The sequence below is a fragment of the Mustela putorius genome, unplaced genomic scaffold, assembly GCF_011764305.1.
Source record: "Mustela putorius furo isolate JIRA1106 unplaced genomic scaffold, ASM1176430v1.1 tig00003846_pilon_pilon_pilon, whole genome shotgun sequence".
In the NCBI taxonomy this organism is placed as follows: Eukaryota; Metazoa; Chordata; class Mammalia; order Carnivora; family Mustelidae; genus Mustela; species Mustela putorius.
This window is the reverse complement of record NW_025421999.1, coordinates 8,173,535-8,190,758: the sequence shown is the minus strand read 5'-3', so window position 1 is coordinate 8,190,758 and position 17,224 is coordinate 8,173,535. Positions and strand designations below refer to the sequence as shown.

General features: G+C 38.6%; 2 protein-coding genes and 1 pseudogene across 7 annotated transcripts in view; all 3 read left to right on the top strand.

Annotated features, from left to right (window-relative positions):
• LRRCC1 (leucine rich repeat and coiled-coil centrosomal protein 1) overlaps nt 1–3,786 on the top strand; it is a 37,695-nt gene extending 33,909 nt beyond the window's left edge. For all 5 annotated transcript variants that reach the window (XM_004766957.3, XM_004766956.3, XM_004766958.3 and 2 more), the window contains 2 exons: nt 416–551; nt 2,275–3,786. In XM_004766957.3, coding sequence (XP_004767014.2) covers nt 416–551; nt 2,275–2,397 — 259 coding nt within the window. In that variant the 3' untranslated portion in view covers nt 2,398–3,786. The remainder of the gene's footprint in view (nt 1–415; nt 552–2,274) is intronic.
• Nucleotides 3,787–8,750: 4,964 nt separating this feature from the next.
• Nucleotides 8,751–8,875, top strand: LOC123387213 (annotated as a pseudogene).
• A 5,741-nt stretch (nt 8,876–14,616) lies between these two features.
• Nucleotides 14,617–17,224, top strand: part of E2F5 (E2F transcription factor 5) — a 29,832-nt gene continuing 27,224 nt past the window's right edge. The window contains exon 1 of one of the 2 annotated variants that reach the window (XM_045063156.1): nt 14,617–15,164. In XM_045063156.1, coding sequence (XP_044919091.1) covers nt 14,931–15,164 — 234 coding nt within the window. In that variant the 5' untranslated portion in view covers nt 14,617–14,930. The remainder of the gene's footprint in view (nt 15,165–17,224) is intronic. The other variant, XM_045063155.1, reaches the window with a different exon arrangement.

Here is a 17,224-nt window from a genome sequence, read left to right as displayed (position 1 = left end):
TAGCATAAAGAAGTCAGACATATAATACATATGCATAGACTCAAATCTTCCCGTAGTGTATACCTCTCAAGTTATACTACAAACACATGGGGAAAAAAAAGATTGATAGTAGTCATCTGTGAATGTGCTTAAAACTCAGATCCTTAGACTCAAAATAAATGAGAACCAGAGTACTCTAACTTTCAGAGGGTAAAAGTATAACAAGTTTTCCTTGATGTTACCCTACCCTGTTGTGTTACTAACAGATGCCGCTGGATGATGAACCACTTATATCTTTAGTTACCCAAGATAGCCCTTTGCTACTTAATGGAGTTATACTTCCATTAAAATATGAATATAAGAGTTGCCATCCAAGAAGAGAAAAAATGCTAATTTTTACGCACAAAGATAATATGGTTTTTATTTTATTTTTAAGGGATGCAGTGGAAAAGCTTCACAGTATGGATGATGCCTTTAAAAAACAAGTTGATGCAATTGTTGAAGCTCATCATGCTGAAATAATACAACTGGCAAGTGAAAAGCAGAAATACATCGATTCTGCAAATTTAAAGGTACTATATAAATAAAAAGTATAATCCATCACTATTTTGGAAAAAGTTTCCAAAGAGTATTTTATTAATTAGGGTTTAAGACTGTCACTGATTGTCTTGAATGAGATCATTTAATATCAAGATATCATTTAATATCATTGACAGAGATACTTAGGGTGATGATAAATCAGAGGTGGATATCAGAATCACTTGTAGAGCTTTTTAATAATACACATGCATGAGCTTCCCCCTCAGAGACTTTCATTTCCTGTCTCTGGTTATATCCAGGTATTTTAAAAATGCAACAGGTACCCCGTTTAGTTTGATATAATCCCTCTGTTGACATCCACTAGGTGAGTGAAGAGTTGTAAATTACCATTTTCTCTTGATTTTGAAGCGGCAGTAAGAATCATATCTGTGATACAGCGATTGAAAATCAGCTAACTGGGAAAGAGTTCATAAACGGAAAGAGTAACTCCTAAAATTTTAATGACAGTTGTGTGATTAGGTGACATTACCCTCAGGAGTCTATGTGGAAAAAAAAAAAGCAACAAGGTCTTTGGAAATAATGACAATAAATAAGGAAGTATAACTTGTTCAAAATGTAGCTCTTTATTTTATTTCAGGTCAACATATGTTTCAGAAGTTTTCTTTAAAATCTACCAAGTGTTAACAAGGGTGCATCAAGTAATACCAAATAAAGCATAAGATTAGGCCCTTAGCTGAAAGGAAAATACTGAGTTTGATTTTGGACCTCTGGTGCCAATATGGTGTAATATCAAAGGGATGTTAGAGAGTTACAGAAATGGCACCAGGGCTTAAATGTGATAACTGAAAAAAATTACAAATTATTACATAAAGATGATAATTTAAATTAGGAGAAATATTAGTTTTCTAAGGGAAAAAGTTTAGGAAATCTGTATTAGAGATTCAGAAGAGGGAAGTAAATAAAAAGGAATGGTCATATTGCTAGCACTATCAGGAATGTTGCATCATAGGAGAGAGAATTTCAAGCAGAAATTAATAGTATACAGTACAGAGAATTCTAGGAGAATATAGGTTGGGAAGAGATGATAACCAACAGCAATTTTAGAAATACAGTAGACCAGGGGCACCATTTTCCAGTGGGTTAAAGCCTCTGCCTTCAGCTCAAGTCATGATCCCAGGTCCTGGTGTCTAGCCCCACATCGGGCTCTGCTCAGCAGGAAGCCTGCTTCCCCCTCTCTCTCTCTCTGCCTGCCTCTCTGCCTACTTGTGATCTCGGTCTATCAAATAAATAAATACAACCTTAAAAAAAAAAAAAAGAAAAGAAAAATACAGTAGACCAGATTAAATAGGAAGGGAGGTTATTTCAGTTTTAAAAGTCTGTGAGGAATTGTTTTAGTTGAACTCATGACTCCTCATTCATACGTAACATAAGTCAGAAGACTGAGTTTCTATTCATATATGCTACTGAGAAATTGCACAGCCTTGAACAAATTTTCTAAGCTCTAAAATACAGTTAAGTTAAATTACTGTGTACTCATCACAAGAACCTGTGAGATCTAGACAATATAAATGTAAGTACTTTGTATACAGTATTAGTATTTAAACAAGTTACATTATATATATACCTCTTTGCTTTAAATGAATACCACAAGTTACAAAATTAATGAGAGTAAAGTTTGACTTTTTCTTTCAGAATGCATTTTTTAAATATATTTTCTTTAAAAAATTTAAATGCAAACTTTACATGTTGATTTAGGTTCATCGGGTTGAAGAGGAAATGCGTGAACTTCTTCAAGAAACATGCAAGAACAAAAAAGCAATGGAAGAAAAAATTAGACAACTTGCTTTTGCTCTGACTGAAATTCAGCAAGAAATGTGATGGTTCCAAGAAATGAATTTAATTGAAATGGAACAACAGACCTATTGTAAAAATGATTAAATATTGTAATAGTAGTAACTGCTACGACTTTGAAATGTCTCTTTCTACACATTTCATTCTGATTATATTTTAAAAGACTTTTGATCAAGTATTTTTTAATTGTATATGTAGGTTTTTATAATAAATTGTTGATAATTATGTGTAGAAAAACCTATCAAAATAACTAGACTTACAACACTTTCTTGTTTCTGTGCTATACATTGTTTGGTAATTACACATTTGCCTTCAAATATGTAAATGGAAATTAACGTTAGTATTTGGACTATATGAGGTCAAGTATTTTCATCGTTGTTGTTACCCTATTGTGTTGATGAACTAATTATATTTATTGGTCATCCTGTAGTTGACGTAGCTCCATTTTTTTTTTAAATGCTCATAAGTGTAGCTGAAAAGTATTTGAAGTCTGTATGATAAAAGATATGGCATTCTTAACAAAGCATATGTAGCCATCTCCAGATCACTCATAATGACCCCTTTTTTATAATGCATATGAGTTCATTAAAGATTACATGTAAGATTTTATAAATATTGTTCCTCAAGAGGAACACTCCTGTTCCACCTTCATTTTCCATTCTAATCACTGTATTTGAAAGAATTCTTATTTTCATTTTTGTCATCTCTTTTGTTAGTATGTATGCAGAACAAAAACCTAAGTACTATTACTATTTCTAAAAGAAAGAATATAATGTCACATTTTTAACTAATAACCACTGAATTAAATTGTTTGGGGTTTTCTTTGTTTGCTTTTTCTCATGGGGTTTGAACTCATGACCCTGACATCAAGACCTGAGCTGAAATCAACAGTTGGACACTTAACCCACTGAGCCACCCAGGCACCCCTGAACTAAGTTTTAAAAATTAAATGCAATCAGAAAAAAGGTGAATGCTTCTAAAAGAGAGGGCTCCATTTCGTGAGAGGCAAGCTCCTTGAAATCTATGGGACAAATTCCAAGCATACCAACATGCACAGTGGGGGTGGGAGAGCAGGGCATAAATTGGAAAAAGAATAGCTGAAAATTTCCTAAATGTAATGAAAAGATTAACCCATAGATCCAAGAACTTCAGTAAAACCCAGGATAAACACAAAAAGAACCACACCTATATACTTAATAGTCAAATTCGTGGGAAATTCGTGAAAGCAAGAAAATATGATTCATGTAAATGAACAATATAGTTAACTGTTGACTTCTCATCAGAAATAATAAAGGCCAAAAAAAAAAAATGTAGAGGCCAGAAGGCAGTGAGTAACATACTTAAGGTATGGAGGAAAAATAAATTATCAGCCAAGAATTCTACATCCAAAAAAAAAAAAAAAAATCCAGCAAAACTGTCAAGATAAATGCAAAATAATGCGTGTCCAGGCAATGGACAAAATTTATTGCTAGCCAATCTACCTCAAAAGAAATGTTGACGTTCTTAAGGCTGAAAGAAAATGATTCCAGATAGTAACTCAAATTCACTGGAAGAAATGAATATTGAGAACAGTAAATATGTAGGTAAGCTCTCCTAAGACTGTATAGATATTTTTACTGTTAATTAGAATACATTATATACAGCAATAATTGTAACAGTATATTGAATTGACAGCATATGTAGGTGGGATACGTGTGACAAAAATAGCATTAAATTGGGGGAAGGAATGGCTATTTTGCTAGATTAATACTAATCTAAAGATGGCTGATAAAATCCATATTGTAATTCCTACAATAGCCACTAAGAAAACACAATTATACTTGAAAAATCAACAGAGTGAGTTCCACTTCTAGAATGGTAGCTCAAGGAGCTCTGTGGACATGTTTTCTAGCAAAACAACCACAACTGGTAAAAAGTATTTTATTTTTTATTTATCTATTAAGATTTTATTTGCAAGAGCAGAAGGAAGGACAGAGGGGGAAATGGACTCCCTGCTGAGGGGGGGACCCAACTTGGAGCTCTGTCCCAAGACCCCAGGATCATGATCTGAGCTGAAGGCAGACAGTTAACCAACTCAGCCACCCAGGTGCCCTGTAAAAAATATTTTTAAACACCCATTTAAAGTCTGAAAATTGTCCTAAGAGCATACAGCAAATGAAGAAACATTTCTTCAAGAAAATTTATTCTCTATAAGAACAGCAAAAGCTGGGGCGCCTGTGTGGCTCAGTGGGTTAAGCCTCTGCCTTCAGCTCAGGTCATGATTTCAGGGTCCTGGGATCAAGGCTTGCATTGGGCTCTTTGCTCAGCGGGGAGTCTGCTTCCCTTCCTTTCTTTCTGCCTGCCTCTCTGTCTACTTGTGATCTCTGTCAAATAAATAAATAAAATCTAAAAAAAAAAAAAAAAAAAGCAAAAGCCTACAATAGATTCCTTAAAATGACCGGTTTTCACCTAGAAAGAGACCTGTAAAGAAATAGAAAAGAGGGACCTGTAGAGAGGGCAAAAAAAGCAGACAGGGAAAAATACTTGTAAGAGAGCCCAGATATTAGATAAAAGACTTCAAGGCAACCACCATATGTTCAAAAGACTGAAAGCATGCTTTAAAAGTAAAGGAAGCTGGGTTAGTAGTGCTTACCAAATAAAGAATAAAGAGAAACATTTTTTTTTTAAGATTTTATTTATTTATTTGACAGAGAGAGAGAGGAGGGAGCAGGCTCCCCGCTGAGCAGAGAGCCCGATGTGGGACTCAATCCCAGGACCCCAAGATCATGACCTGAGGCAAAGGCAGTGGCTTAAACCACTGAGCCACCCAGGCACATTACTTTAGGGTCTCTACAGTGCATTTGAACCAGTAGAAGAACCTGAACTTGGAGATTACACAATCTGAAGAGAGAAAAAATACTGAAGGAAAATTAACAGCCTCAGAAATGTGGATTGCATTAACTGCACCAACATACATTGAAGTACAAAAGGAGAGTAAAAGAGTGATATATATGAATTCTAAATAAAGTATATATAACTATATAACCTATATATTAGTGGCTCTAAGCTTGCCAAATTTGATGAAAATCATGAATTTACACTCCCAAGAAGCTAACTTCAAGTAGCAAAAATTAGTAGAGAGCCACATAGTAAAAAAAATACTGAAATTGACATAGTAAAAAATGCCGATGTACCCCTGGGGATAAAAATACATGTTTATCAAAAATTAAAAATTAAAAAAATAATAAAAAAAATAAAATGCCGAAATTGAAAGAAATGTGAGAAGTTCCCAAATACTTGCAAATTAAACTGCCACTTCTAAATAACCTATGAGTCAAATAAGAAATGTCAGAGAAAAGATGGAATAAGAGGGATGGGTTCTATATTGACCCATGTTGTGTCTGGGGGTAGGGGGGAAGGTAAGAGAAAGAGTCAGACTCCAGAGGTTTAAAAATTATTTGGTTTTCTGAGTTGTGGGACCCAAGAAAGGCTGCCTACGCTGTAACCTATATCTGGACCCAAAAATCTTTTTTCCCCAGTTGTATGAAGATATAATTGACATGTAATATTTAGAAGTTTAAGGTATACGACATAATAATATGATGCATGTATTGTGAAATGATTACCACGATAAGTTTAATAATATCACTACACAGTACATTTTTTTTCTTATGATGAGAACTTTTAATATCTGCTCTGAGCAACTTTTAAATATACAATACACAACTGTTTATTAGAATCATCATGTATATTACATTCCCTGAGCTTAAATATAACTGTAAGTTTATACCTTTTGACTACCTTCATTCAGTTCACCCAACCCCTGGATCCAAAATTCTGATTTAAAAGTACCTAGACTTAAAACTCTCTAGTCTTCTAGTTTCTGTTAGTACATACCAGCCACCAAATTCCTAAAGCCAAGATACACTGTCTTCAATACTAAGCTCCTGCAAGGGTAGGGTGTTAGGTATAGAAGTTCTAGTTTAGTACTCTGGGGGATAATTGAAAAAAATATTCTACTTGCTCTCCACTGAAATCCCAGAATGTTCACTCACATCGCCAAACCCTGAGTATAGTTTATCCTCTCTTCTTTTGAGTTACTCAAAAATAAACAGCAGCTGATACCCTTCTTCATTAAACCCTACTAATGTACAGTGGATGAAGTAGTAATGTCCTTAGGTTGATATCGCAAGTTCCAGTAAATGAATCCAACAATTAGTCCATATTTTATGGAGTAGGAGAGTAACCCTGCCAAAGATGTGACTACTTAATTCATTTGGAAGATTTTCATTGAGAAGTCTTGATACCCTGTCTGATTTGTGATTTATGGGCTAGTGATACCACCACTAATGGTGGGGCTCAGTTGTCTCTACTTCCTTTGGCAATACAAGACTGCTGCTCATGACTAATGTATGCCTTAAATCACAATGACCGGGCGCCTGGGTGGCTCAGTGGTTAAGCCGCTGCCTTCGGCTCAGGTCATGATCTCAGGGTCCTGGGATCGAGTCCCGCATCGGGCTCTCTGCTCAGCAGGGAGCCTGCTTCCTCCTCTCTATCTCTCTCTGCCTGCCTCTCTGCCTACTTGTGATTTCTCTCTGTCAAATAAATAAATAAAATCTTTAAAAAAAAAAAAAAAAAAAAAAATCACAATGACCAAGGAAGACACAAGCAGCTAAACATATTGGTATAATTGACTCATTTATACCTTAAGTGGTTATAACCACCATTTTTGTCTAAGTGCCTGCTCGAAAACATAGCTTAGTTATTTCAGAGTGCCTGGAGTCTGTATTCTTTTGTTATGACTCTGTCATGCTGGTGTTTCCAACATTTATTGCCTCATCCTGGGGTATAAGCCACAGTCTGACCTAATTGCTTCCCATCAAATAGCTCATGCCTTGTCCTACCGAGAACCCCCTGCCCAATTTCTCCACTGTCATTCCCTGAAAGATGTGTTGAATCAAACACACAGATACCTACAAAGCAAAACAAGCACCTATTTACTAGAACTTAGCAAACCAAACCTAGAATCCAAACAAACCTACCTGGTCCTTATCCTTACCTCAGGATCTTGTTGAAAGATTTGCTCAGACTTTCCGGAAATGGTAAGAATCACGTATATGTGTGTATATATTCTTTTTTATAGTGGGTGTGCTTTCTTTGGTTTTACTGAAAGTGAATTTTAGAAGGATCAATCCATGAGATCTTCTCTGACACTTATCAAATCAAATGTTCTCTACTGAACATTCTTTTCCAGGAAGCTGCTGTGCAGTTTTCCAGCATGATTCCTACCAGGCTTTGGAAAGGCTATATTGAGAAGTAGTTACATCTGTTAGTTGTTAATTATAAATCTATAAATAGACTGAATCCTTATCTTTCTTCAAGAAGTGTACAAATTCTAGTCTTCTAACACCTACATAGATCTAATTAAGCAGTGCTTTATAGATGAAGTTGGATTTTGTTGTTGTTGTTGTTGTTTTTCTATCAAACTCTTGGCATATCCTTTTATTTAAACCCAAAGAGATGATCCTCAATACTCTAAGAATCTTTGAAATCTTTCCAGAATTTTGATTACTGTCAGGCAGTACTTTCCATAGTAGATAACTCTTTGACACTTCTCGGGTGTATGAATCGCCCTTGCCTTAGGCTGCCCTTGTAGTTGCCACAGCTTTAAATGGATTATTTTTGTTTGCCATTTTTTCACTTTTATCTCCATACTGCTGTAGTTGTTGGTAATGTAACTGTCTTGCTTTTATTTTTTATTTTATTTTATTTTATTTTATATTTTTCACATACAGTGGGACTCAGTCTCACCACCCTGAGATCAAGACGTGAACTGAGATCAAGAGTCAGATGCCAGAGTCACCTGGATGGCTCATTGGGTTAAACATCTACTTTTGGCTCAGGTCATAATCCCAGGGCCCTGGGATCCAGCCCCGTGTCAAGCTCCCTGCTCAAGAAGAAGTCTGCTTCTCCCTCTCCCTCTGACCTGCTCCCCTGTTCATGCTCTCTGTCTCTCTCATTTTCTCGTTCAAATAAACAAGATCTTTAAAAAAAAAAAAGAAAAAAAAAAGACACCTAACCGACTGATTGTCTTGCTGTTAGATTCTGTTTTCTTAGTATATGGCTCATCAAGGGAGACTGAGGGTCTGTCTATGCCACTTCTTTCCACTATTTTTAAACCTTGAGGTGGAAGGGCTTCCTGATTGGCAGATAGTTTCTTCTGAACAGTAGTGAAAACAATATTGGTTTGCACTTTTACAAGCCTGGAATGCCCTTTCTGCTCTTGGTGTTTACAATGCTGGCATACCTCACCTACTATTTTGTGAGCACTGTTGAACTTATGAAATCTACGTGCTTGCTCTCTTTACTGATAGAATCCATATAAAGATTCTGAACTTTGAGAGCATATTCTTTGTGACGCATAAGGGCCTAAAGATTAGAAGAATGCCCAGGGTGCTATGGTTCCTTGGTAGTGTATGCAGCCTATTGATTGTATGGGTTCCCCTAAGGGACCTTGGAGACAGCCCTTTCCAGTGGGCGTTGATGTCTGACCTCATGCTATCTCTAAGCTAGCATGCAGACAGGTCTGAGGAGTGCTTTGGAAAGCACAGTGGCCAGGGTCCATGTTGGACAAGTCATCATGTCCATCTGTACCAAGCTGCAGAACAAGGAGTATGTAATTGAGGCCCTACAGGACCAAGTGCAAGCTCCCTGCTGCCAGAAGATTCACATTTCTAAGAGGTTTGACTTAAGTTTAATGTGGATGAAATTGAAGATATGATTGCTGAAGAAAAAGCAGCTCATCAGAAGGCTGTGGAGTCAAATGTATCCCTAATCATGGCCCCTTGGATGAATGGTGGGCTCTGTAGTCACGAGAACCTGGGCACTGCCTATCAGTGAATCCTATTTCCTGTCAAAAAAAAAAAGACTAGAAGAGTAAAATGTTTTTCTTCCTGTCAGCTAAAAGATAAGTGTTTACTAAATAAACTTTAACTGGTTATGATTACTAAATAAATTGATACACTTAAAAACTGGTATAAAATCATGAGTTTCATCTTAGGATTTCTGGCATATTTTCACACTACGCAAATTATTAGTTTCTTATTAGTTCTCCTAAAACTAACTTTTAAAAATCAAATACTTTTAGCCATAATTTAAATAACATAAGTTAAATCACTAGTTTGATGTTCTGGTTATGTTTGTTTTAAAATTTTCCCAATTCACATTATATTAGTCATGCAAGTATTACAATTAAAAGGTGCTTGACCATGTAATCAGCTGAAGTCATTCTGTGTAATACCAGTAGTATGTGCATCACACATTACAAAAGACAGACAAACTGTTGGATGGTCTACTGACTAATGAAAGTTCCCAAAGGTAATATTTTGGCTTTTCCATTTTTCCCATTTTACAAAACATTTTTTCTCACAGATTTTAAAAGCACATATTATTTGATTTAGTAATGTTAATGGCTAACATGACATAGTTGGAAGATATCCACGAATGAGTCTGAATTTTTGCTAAATAAAGTATTTTTTATAAAAGCATACATATAATTATGTAAGTATGTGTTTTATAAATAAAATAGTTTAATTACAGTAGAATAAGACAAAATAGTACATACTTTAAGGTTAGCTAATTCTTGGATAACTTTTGTCATTACCTTGAAGGATTTACTTGTTTGCTTAGACGGTTTTATTTTTCATTCTAGGGAATAGGTTTCCTGGTACTGTATAAGGAATTGAATGATGTGGGGGTCATTAGTGGTGAAAAATTATCTTTTGACAACACTTTTGACTTGGAATCACCCCCTCTTGATGATAAATCCAAAAAATGTCAACACTCATTTGACACAGGGTTTTAGTTGCCAAAGGGTTTGTACCAGAGGGTACTATGCAGAAGTTTGGATCTTAATTGGGGCAATGTATTATGAACGGGAACCCCTCATGTGATGGCTCATTATTTAGACAAGCTTTGTTAGTTTAGTGATAAGTACTCTTATCTTACTAAAATTTCAAAGAAATGTGTTATCAATCATATTTCCAATGAAGAGAGTTGCTAAAGCAACTTGATTTTTCATGAAGGTCTAAATGACATTCAGCTTCAATAAATGTTTGACCCGATTTGCCTCCCCTTTTTTAATCTGTAAGATCAGAGGACTGTTCATGCATAAGGAAAGAGAAGATTGCAATGTATCCTAGTTGAATTATATTTTGCTGTAATAATTTGGATCTCTTGTTCTTATATTTGAACATGTATTGTTGAAATTGAGACCCCACATATCAGATCATAAGCATTAATGACGATAAGAATTAGCGTTTTCTTTTTCCCTAAGATTTATTTATTCATTTGAGAGAAGAGAGAGATGGGGGTGGGGGTGGTAAAGGAGCAGAGGGAGAGAGAATCCCAAGCAGACTCCAGCTTCCACAAGGAGCCCAACGTGGCCCCCATCTCACAACCCTGAGATCACAACCTGAACTGAAACCAAGAGTCAGATGCTCAACTGACTGCGCCACCCAGGAGCCCCAGGCATTAGAATTCTTTTCTTTTCTTTTCTTTTTAAAGATTTTATTTATTTGACAGAGAGAGCGAGATCACAAGTAGGCAGAGAGGCAGGCAGAGAGAGGGGAAAGCAGGCTCCCTGCCAAGCAGAGAGCCAACTCAGGGTTCCATCCCAGGTCTCTGGGATCATGACCTGAGCCAAAGGCAGAGGCTTTAACCCACTGAGCCACCCAGGTGCCCCTGCGTTAGAATTCTTAACTCTTAGAACTCTTCAAGGAAGAGGCCACTATTTCTTTGCTTCTTTTAATGTCATCCCAGATTTTTAATATATGTGTTTTTTCTGTAAACTGACTTGATGGTGTAGTAGGATAGAATACAAATCACCATATAAAATTTAAATTCTAATGTATGCAAATTATATTTTTATGTAAGTTTGTGTAATTTGCATTTCCTATTTCTACTTATAATGCACAAACTTGTGAAAACAACCCCTTTGGGGCACCTGGGTGGCTCAGTGGTTTAAAGCCTCTGCCTTCGACTCAGGTCATGATCCTAGGGTCCTGGGATCCAGCCCCACATCAGGTTCTCTGCTCAGCAGGGAGCCTGCTTCCTCCTCTCTCTCTGCCTGCCTCTCTGCCTGCTTATGATCTCTGTCAAATAAATAAAATCTTTAGGGGGAAAAAAAAAAAGAAAACAACCTCTTTATTTATTATATTGTTGTACCATGCAAGTTTTGGTGGGCAAAGAATAATGTTCTTTATCATAATGAGAAGATGAATAATCCTTGAAACATATTTCTTAACTAAGTTTGTTGTTTTTTGGTAGTACTGTTTTGCTTGTTTATTTTACCTAGAAAGTATAGAAGATAGATGTTTGTGTGTTGCAAGGTTTGGACAGGAAAAACAAAAACCTAAATTGTTTTCTTACTTAGAAAAGATAATGCAAGGGAGTAATAAAGCTAATGAGGTAGCTTTTGATGGAAGTTTGTTAGCTCAAAGGAGACCTGAAATTTGGAAATTCCAAACAATCCTGACCACTCATGCATTTAAAAACTGGTATGTCATCATCAGCGACCTAAATAAAATTTGGCGGGGGTGCCTGGTTGGGTTGGTTGGAAGAACATGTGACTCTTGATCTGGGGGGGTTGTGAGTTCAAGCCCTACATTAGGGGTAGAGATCACTTAAAAATAAAATCTTTTTAAAAAATAACCAAAAAGAAGCCTTTTCAAAATGCACAATTGTGTCATAACATGGTAATTAAATATTTAAGAAAATCCAACCAAAGTTTTTTAAATTTAGTTTTAAGATTTTTTTATTTTTAAATAATCTCTATACCCAATGTGGGGCTTGAACTCACAACCCAAGATCAAGAGTTGTATGCTCTACCAACTGAGCCAGCCAGGCACCCTTCTTAATGATTATTTGTATTTTGATTTTTTAACTTCATGTTTCTTAAACAATTTCATTAACAGAAATTTCCGAAAAGATTCAACAGTAAATTTTTTAAAGATTTTATTTATTTATTTGACACAGAGAGAGAGAGCACAAGCAAGGGGAGCTGCAGACAGAGGGAGAGGGAGAAGCAGGCTCCCCGTTGAACAGGGACGCTGATGTGGGGCTCGATCCCAGGGCCCTGAAATCATGACCTGAGCCGAAGGAAGACACTAAATTGACTGAGCCACTCAGGTGCCCCAAGTTTCAATAATATTAAGAAGACTTTTGTGTTATCAGCCCCTGATCTTTAGTTGTTTTTAGGGGAAAAGATAATTTCCTTTTTTTTCATGTTGTTATTCAGTATTTCTCAAAGAATGACCATGGGTATGAGAATTACCTGAAACTGAAAATTGTAGATCTCTAAGTCAAATTCTCATATCAAATGCTGATTTCATCTCCGAGGTTTGGGTTCAAGAGTTTGCATTTTTAACAAATACCAAAGATGATTTTTCTCAGTAAAATTTGGGAACCAGTGGTGTAAGTGGTTTTTAGCTTCTCCAACAGACATGAAATTTTGAAGACTAAATGAAATGATGGCTAATTTGTGAATATTTTCTAATTGAATCCCAGCTACTTTAAACAAGTGAAAAATCTATTGTGAAAAATACAAAAACACTGCAAAATAAATTTCAAGTGACCTATTAGCATCATTAACAGTATAATTGCTTTTAAGAAAACCTTTAAAAACTGAAATTTAAAAAATCTATTTTCAAAATTACCAAAATAGCTTTTATAAAGTAATACTACATGCTATGGAATGAATTGTGTCACCCCCAAATTCATGTTAAAGTGTGATGGTGTTTGAGGAGGGAGCCTTTGGAAGGTATTAGGTTTAGAAGAAGTCTTGAGAGTAGGGCCCTCATGATGGTATTAGTGTCCTTATAATAGACACTGGGAGCTTACTCACTCTTTTTGTCTCTGTCTTGTGAGGACAAGGAAAGAAAGTCTGTAAGCCAAGAATAGAGCTCTCACTAGGACTTGACCATGCTGGCACCCTGAACTTGGACTTCGGGCCTCTAGAACTGTGAGAAAAACTATGGTATTTCTGTTATGACAGCCTTACCCAACTAAGGCACAACATAAATGTAAGCTTTTTTAAAATAATAATAATTTATCAATTCCTGTCCAAGCATGTATAGAATGTCTTCATATTAAAAATAGTTTTTATTAATCAATAAAATTTTATTAATAAAATTCATCAATAAAATTTTATTAATAAAATTAATTTGCAAAACTTGTCACTGATTTTGCTAATGACAAATCACACAGGAAAAACCACTTTCAGATCAATTGTTTGACTTTTTTAGCTGAATATTTCATGTTTTATTTCAGATTTTTAATTTCAAGTTTTGCTTATAGAGTTCTTTAATTCAATTGAAGACTATTTGGTTATTAGAAAGTTCTATGAATAGGAAACAAATGTATTATAACGGTTTAGTTTTACTTGTGAATGCTGATGTCTTAACATTTCATTCAGTCACCTATTTTTGCTAGTTTTGTTGTTACTTTAAGTAAAACCTTGCATGAAGCTTTCTTAATTTTGTCATATAGAATTCCCACATTTACTATATTCCAAGTGTCGTGAAAACAATTCATTTAAAATTTAGACCTGATTCTCAGAAGTTTGTAATCAAGACAAAAGACTTTTTTTTTTTTTTTTAACTCAGATCTGTGTGCCATCTCATTTATCAAAAATGGCTTGGGGTATCACTGAAGTACAAAAACCTACGAGTGCCTAATAGTCTAAATAACACAGAATAATCTGTCTTCAATAAGGCATTAAGGACACCTCTAAATGCAGGCGATCTGGGGGTCTAGCTGAGTCTAGCAGTTCACAACCTCTCCCGTGACACTTCAGTTCCTCTACCTAGAAAGTTAAGGCCTTGGGAATAATTGCTGATTAGGACAAAACCATCCCAAACCTGAAAAGATGATCTATGGAATAAATCCCTGCACTTAGTCCCAGTCACTGAAATGTTTGCAAAGATTCTAGAGCTCGAAAAGAGCGCTCAGCAGGTAACACCCGAAGACGGTAAGCGACCCAAATCTGATCTCCTGCGGCTCTACAAACGGAGCTCAGAAACCGATGGCCACTGCGCATAGTGTTTTTCTCCCGCTGCAGCTGCAGGAGGTCATCCTTCCTCGTGGCAGCTCACGAGCAGCAGGGAGGCGAGTGTGAAACACACTCACTGACGCTTCCCCTCCTCCCTGCTCGCTCCTCCTTCCCAAGGAAAAATGCGTTTCCAGGCAACGGCGGGCCGCGGCGTCACTTCCTGCCATTTAAACTCGGGTCCCCACCCCTCGCGGCCCCTTCTCTCAGCTTCCACTCCCCCTCCCCTCGGCCGTGGGCTTCATTCACGCTCCCCAGGGCTTGGGGAGGGGGCGGAGGCCGGCGCGCCCAGCCTCCTCGAGACCAGTGGGCGCCGCGCGCGCACCTGTTGTTGCAGGAGCCCGCGCCCCTTGGCTCTGCTCTTGGCCGCCGGCGGCTGGAGCGGCCGCAGAAGAGCCGGCCCGGCAGGTGGCCGCGGGCGGGGGCGGACGAGCCGCTGGGCGCGGGGGCCGCACCGCCGCGGCGTGGGGACGCGATGGCGGCGGCGGAGCCCGCGAGCTCGGGCCAGCAGGCGCCGCAGGGGCAGGGCCAGGGCCAGCGGCCGCCGTCGCAGCCTTCCCAGGCGCAGCCTCCGCAGCAGCCACCGCTGCCTCAGCTCGGGGGCGGCGGGGGCGGTAGCAGCAGGCACGAGAAGAGCCTGGGGCTGCTCACCACCAAGTTCGTGTCGCTGCTGCAGGAGGCCAAGGACGGCGTCCTGGATCTCAAAGCGGTGAGCCCGGGAGGCGGGGATGGGGGCGGACTTCGTTTCCCGAGGCCCCCGAAGAACCCCACCCCCTTGAAGCGTGGGTCGGGCGGCGTGGCGTGGACGCGCCTCGCGGGGACCGGGCCACCCCAGAGCTAGGGCCATGTGGCCGGTGCCCAGGCCCAGGACTTCGGGATGGGGGAGGGACGAGGGACCAGGATGGCCCCGATCGGCCGCACAACCAATAGGGCCCGGCGCCGCGCCGGGCTCTCGACAAAGAGCCTAGGACTTGGAGCGCGCCCGCGTGGCTTCTGGCGCAGGAACCCGGGGGCGACCGAGGGTCCTTGCTGCTTCGCGTCCACCTGTGGCAGTGGCGCAGGAGGTCCCGGGGCACCTTGCCTGGAGACACCTGGGGATCGATTTTGCTGTTAGGAATGATGGTTTTAATAGGCTATTCTAGTTGAGAGCGTGTTCCCCTTGTTCGAAACAAAACAAAAAAACCCCGATGTTGCCACCGCTTCCGGATGAAACGGAAAAAAAGTGAACTTTACACACTCATTCCCCGATGAAATAATAATAGTAATAAAAACCCGCTCCCCTGCACAATTCTTTTCATCATCATGACGGGTGGGAGGGTGATATATGATTTTTTATTTAATATGGTATCTGATAGAGATTTCTAAAAGAGAGATTTGCCATCACACAGAAAGGGTGTTTCAGAACTTTGACTCAAGAAGCGCTTAGTAAACTGTTTTATGAGAAAGTATGCTTCGTCTTTTACTACAGTTTTCAAACAACAACATGCATCAAAACTGTTCAGTTAAACAAAATGACTTTTCCGTTCCAGGCAGGATTTGGAAGGATTCCCCACAACAGGAGAATGTGATTACTTGAATTAAAATTCAATCAGTGCACCAAGTTTAAGTAAGAACCAAAGCTTTAAAAACAAAAAATTTTTAAAAGATTTTATCTACTTATTTGACAGAGAGAGACAGCAAGAGAGGGAACACAAGCAGGGGGAGTGACAGAGGGAGAAGCAGGCTTGCCGCCTAGCAGGAAGCCCATTGAGGGGCTTGATCTTGGGACCTTGAAATCACAACCTGAGTGGAAGGCAAATGCTTAACTGACTGAGCCACCCAGGCACCCACAAATAAAAATTACTGAGGAGTCGTTAATTGCCGCAGACCCCTCTGAGGCATTTCCCGGAAATCAGATTTTACACTGTTGATTGGTCCCAGCACCCACTGGAGTGCCAGAGGGACCCCCTTACTCATCTTTCAGAGTGTGGCCAAGATTAAGGTTGTGCCTAGAGCAAGGGAAACAGCATCTGAGCTGGAGAGCATTCTGTAGTACTCCCTGAAAGTAGAGAGGAAGCCCCTCCCCACTTGAAGGTATTCTACTATAGGCCCTCCTCTGAGTGTAGCCCAGGGACTGCTGTTTGACTTTGAGTGCCCTTTCCTTACCCTAAGCACAGTAGGTGTTCATTAAGTGATTACTGAGTTGAATTATCTGAATTCAAATGAGGCATGATGTGTGCATTTTGCATGTTGGCAAGTAGTTTCCACTGTCTTCTTTTTTATTTCTGGAATCCCCCCCCCTCAACTCTATAAATTCCTTTTTCTTTCTATAGCCTTTTCCTCCCTCGCTTCCTTCCTTTCTTCCTCCCGAAAGTGCTTTATAGAATATATAAAGTATTTAGATTGGATTCAGTTTAAAGAATTAGATAGGAAGTCGTGAAGTCATCAACGAAAGCCAGAGAGGTTACAAAACATGGCTTGCAAACTGCTGTTCAAAATCTAGATATTGAGTTGTATAGTTGTATCCTGAACTTACCATGGAAATGTACTGTGGTTTCAGTGAAGGGAATCAGGGAAGTTTTGGGTTTTCCAGATACAGTTGAACTTGGGCTTTAACTTTGAGGGCTTCTTTCTCAGCTCACCAGGGAATATGATGGAACTTCGCCTTACTTGCCTTTAAATTCTTTGTCTTTCTCCTGTTTCATCTACAGCCATGTAAGTGTTCTCCAGAAGTCACAGAGAAAGTGAGTAGGAAGTGGAGTTTAATTTATCGTAATAGCACTGTTTCAT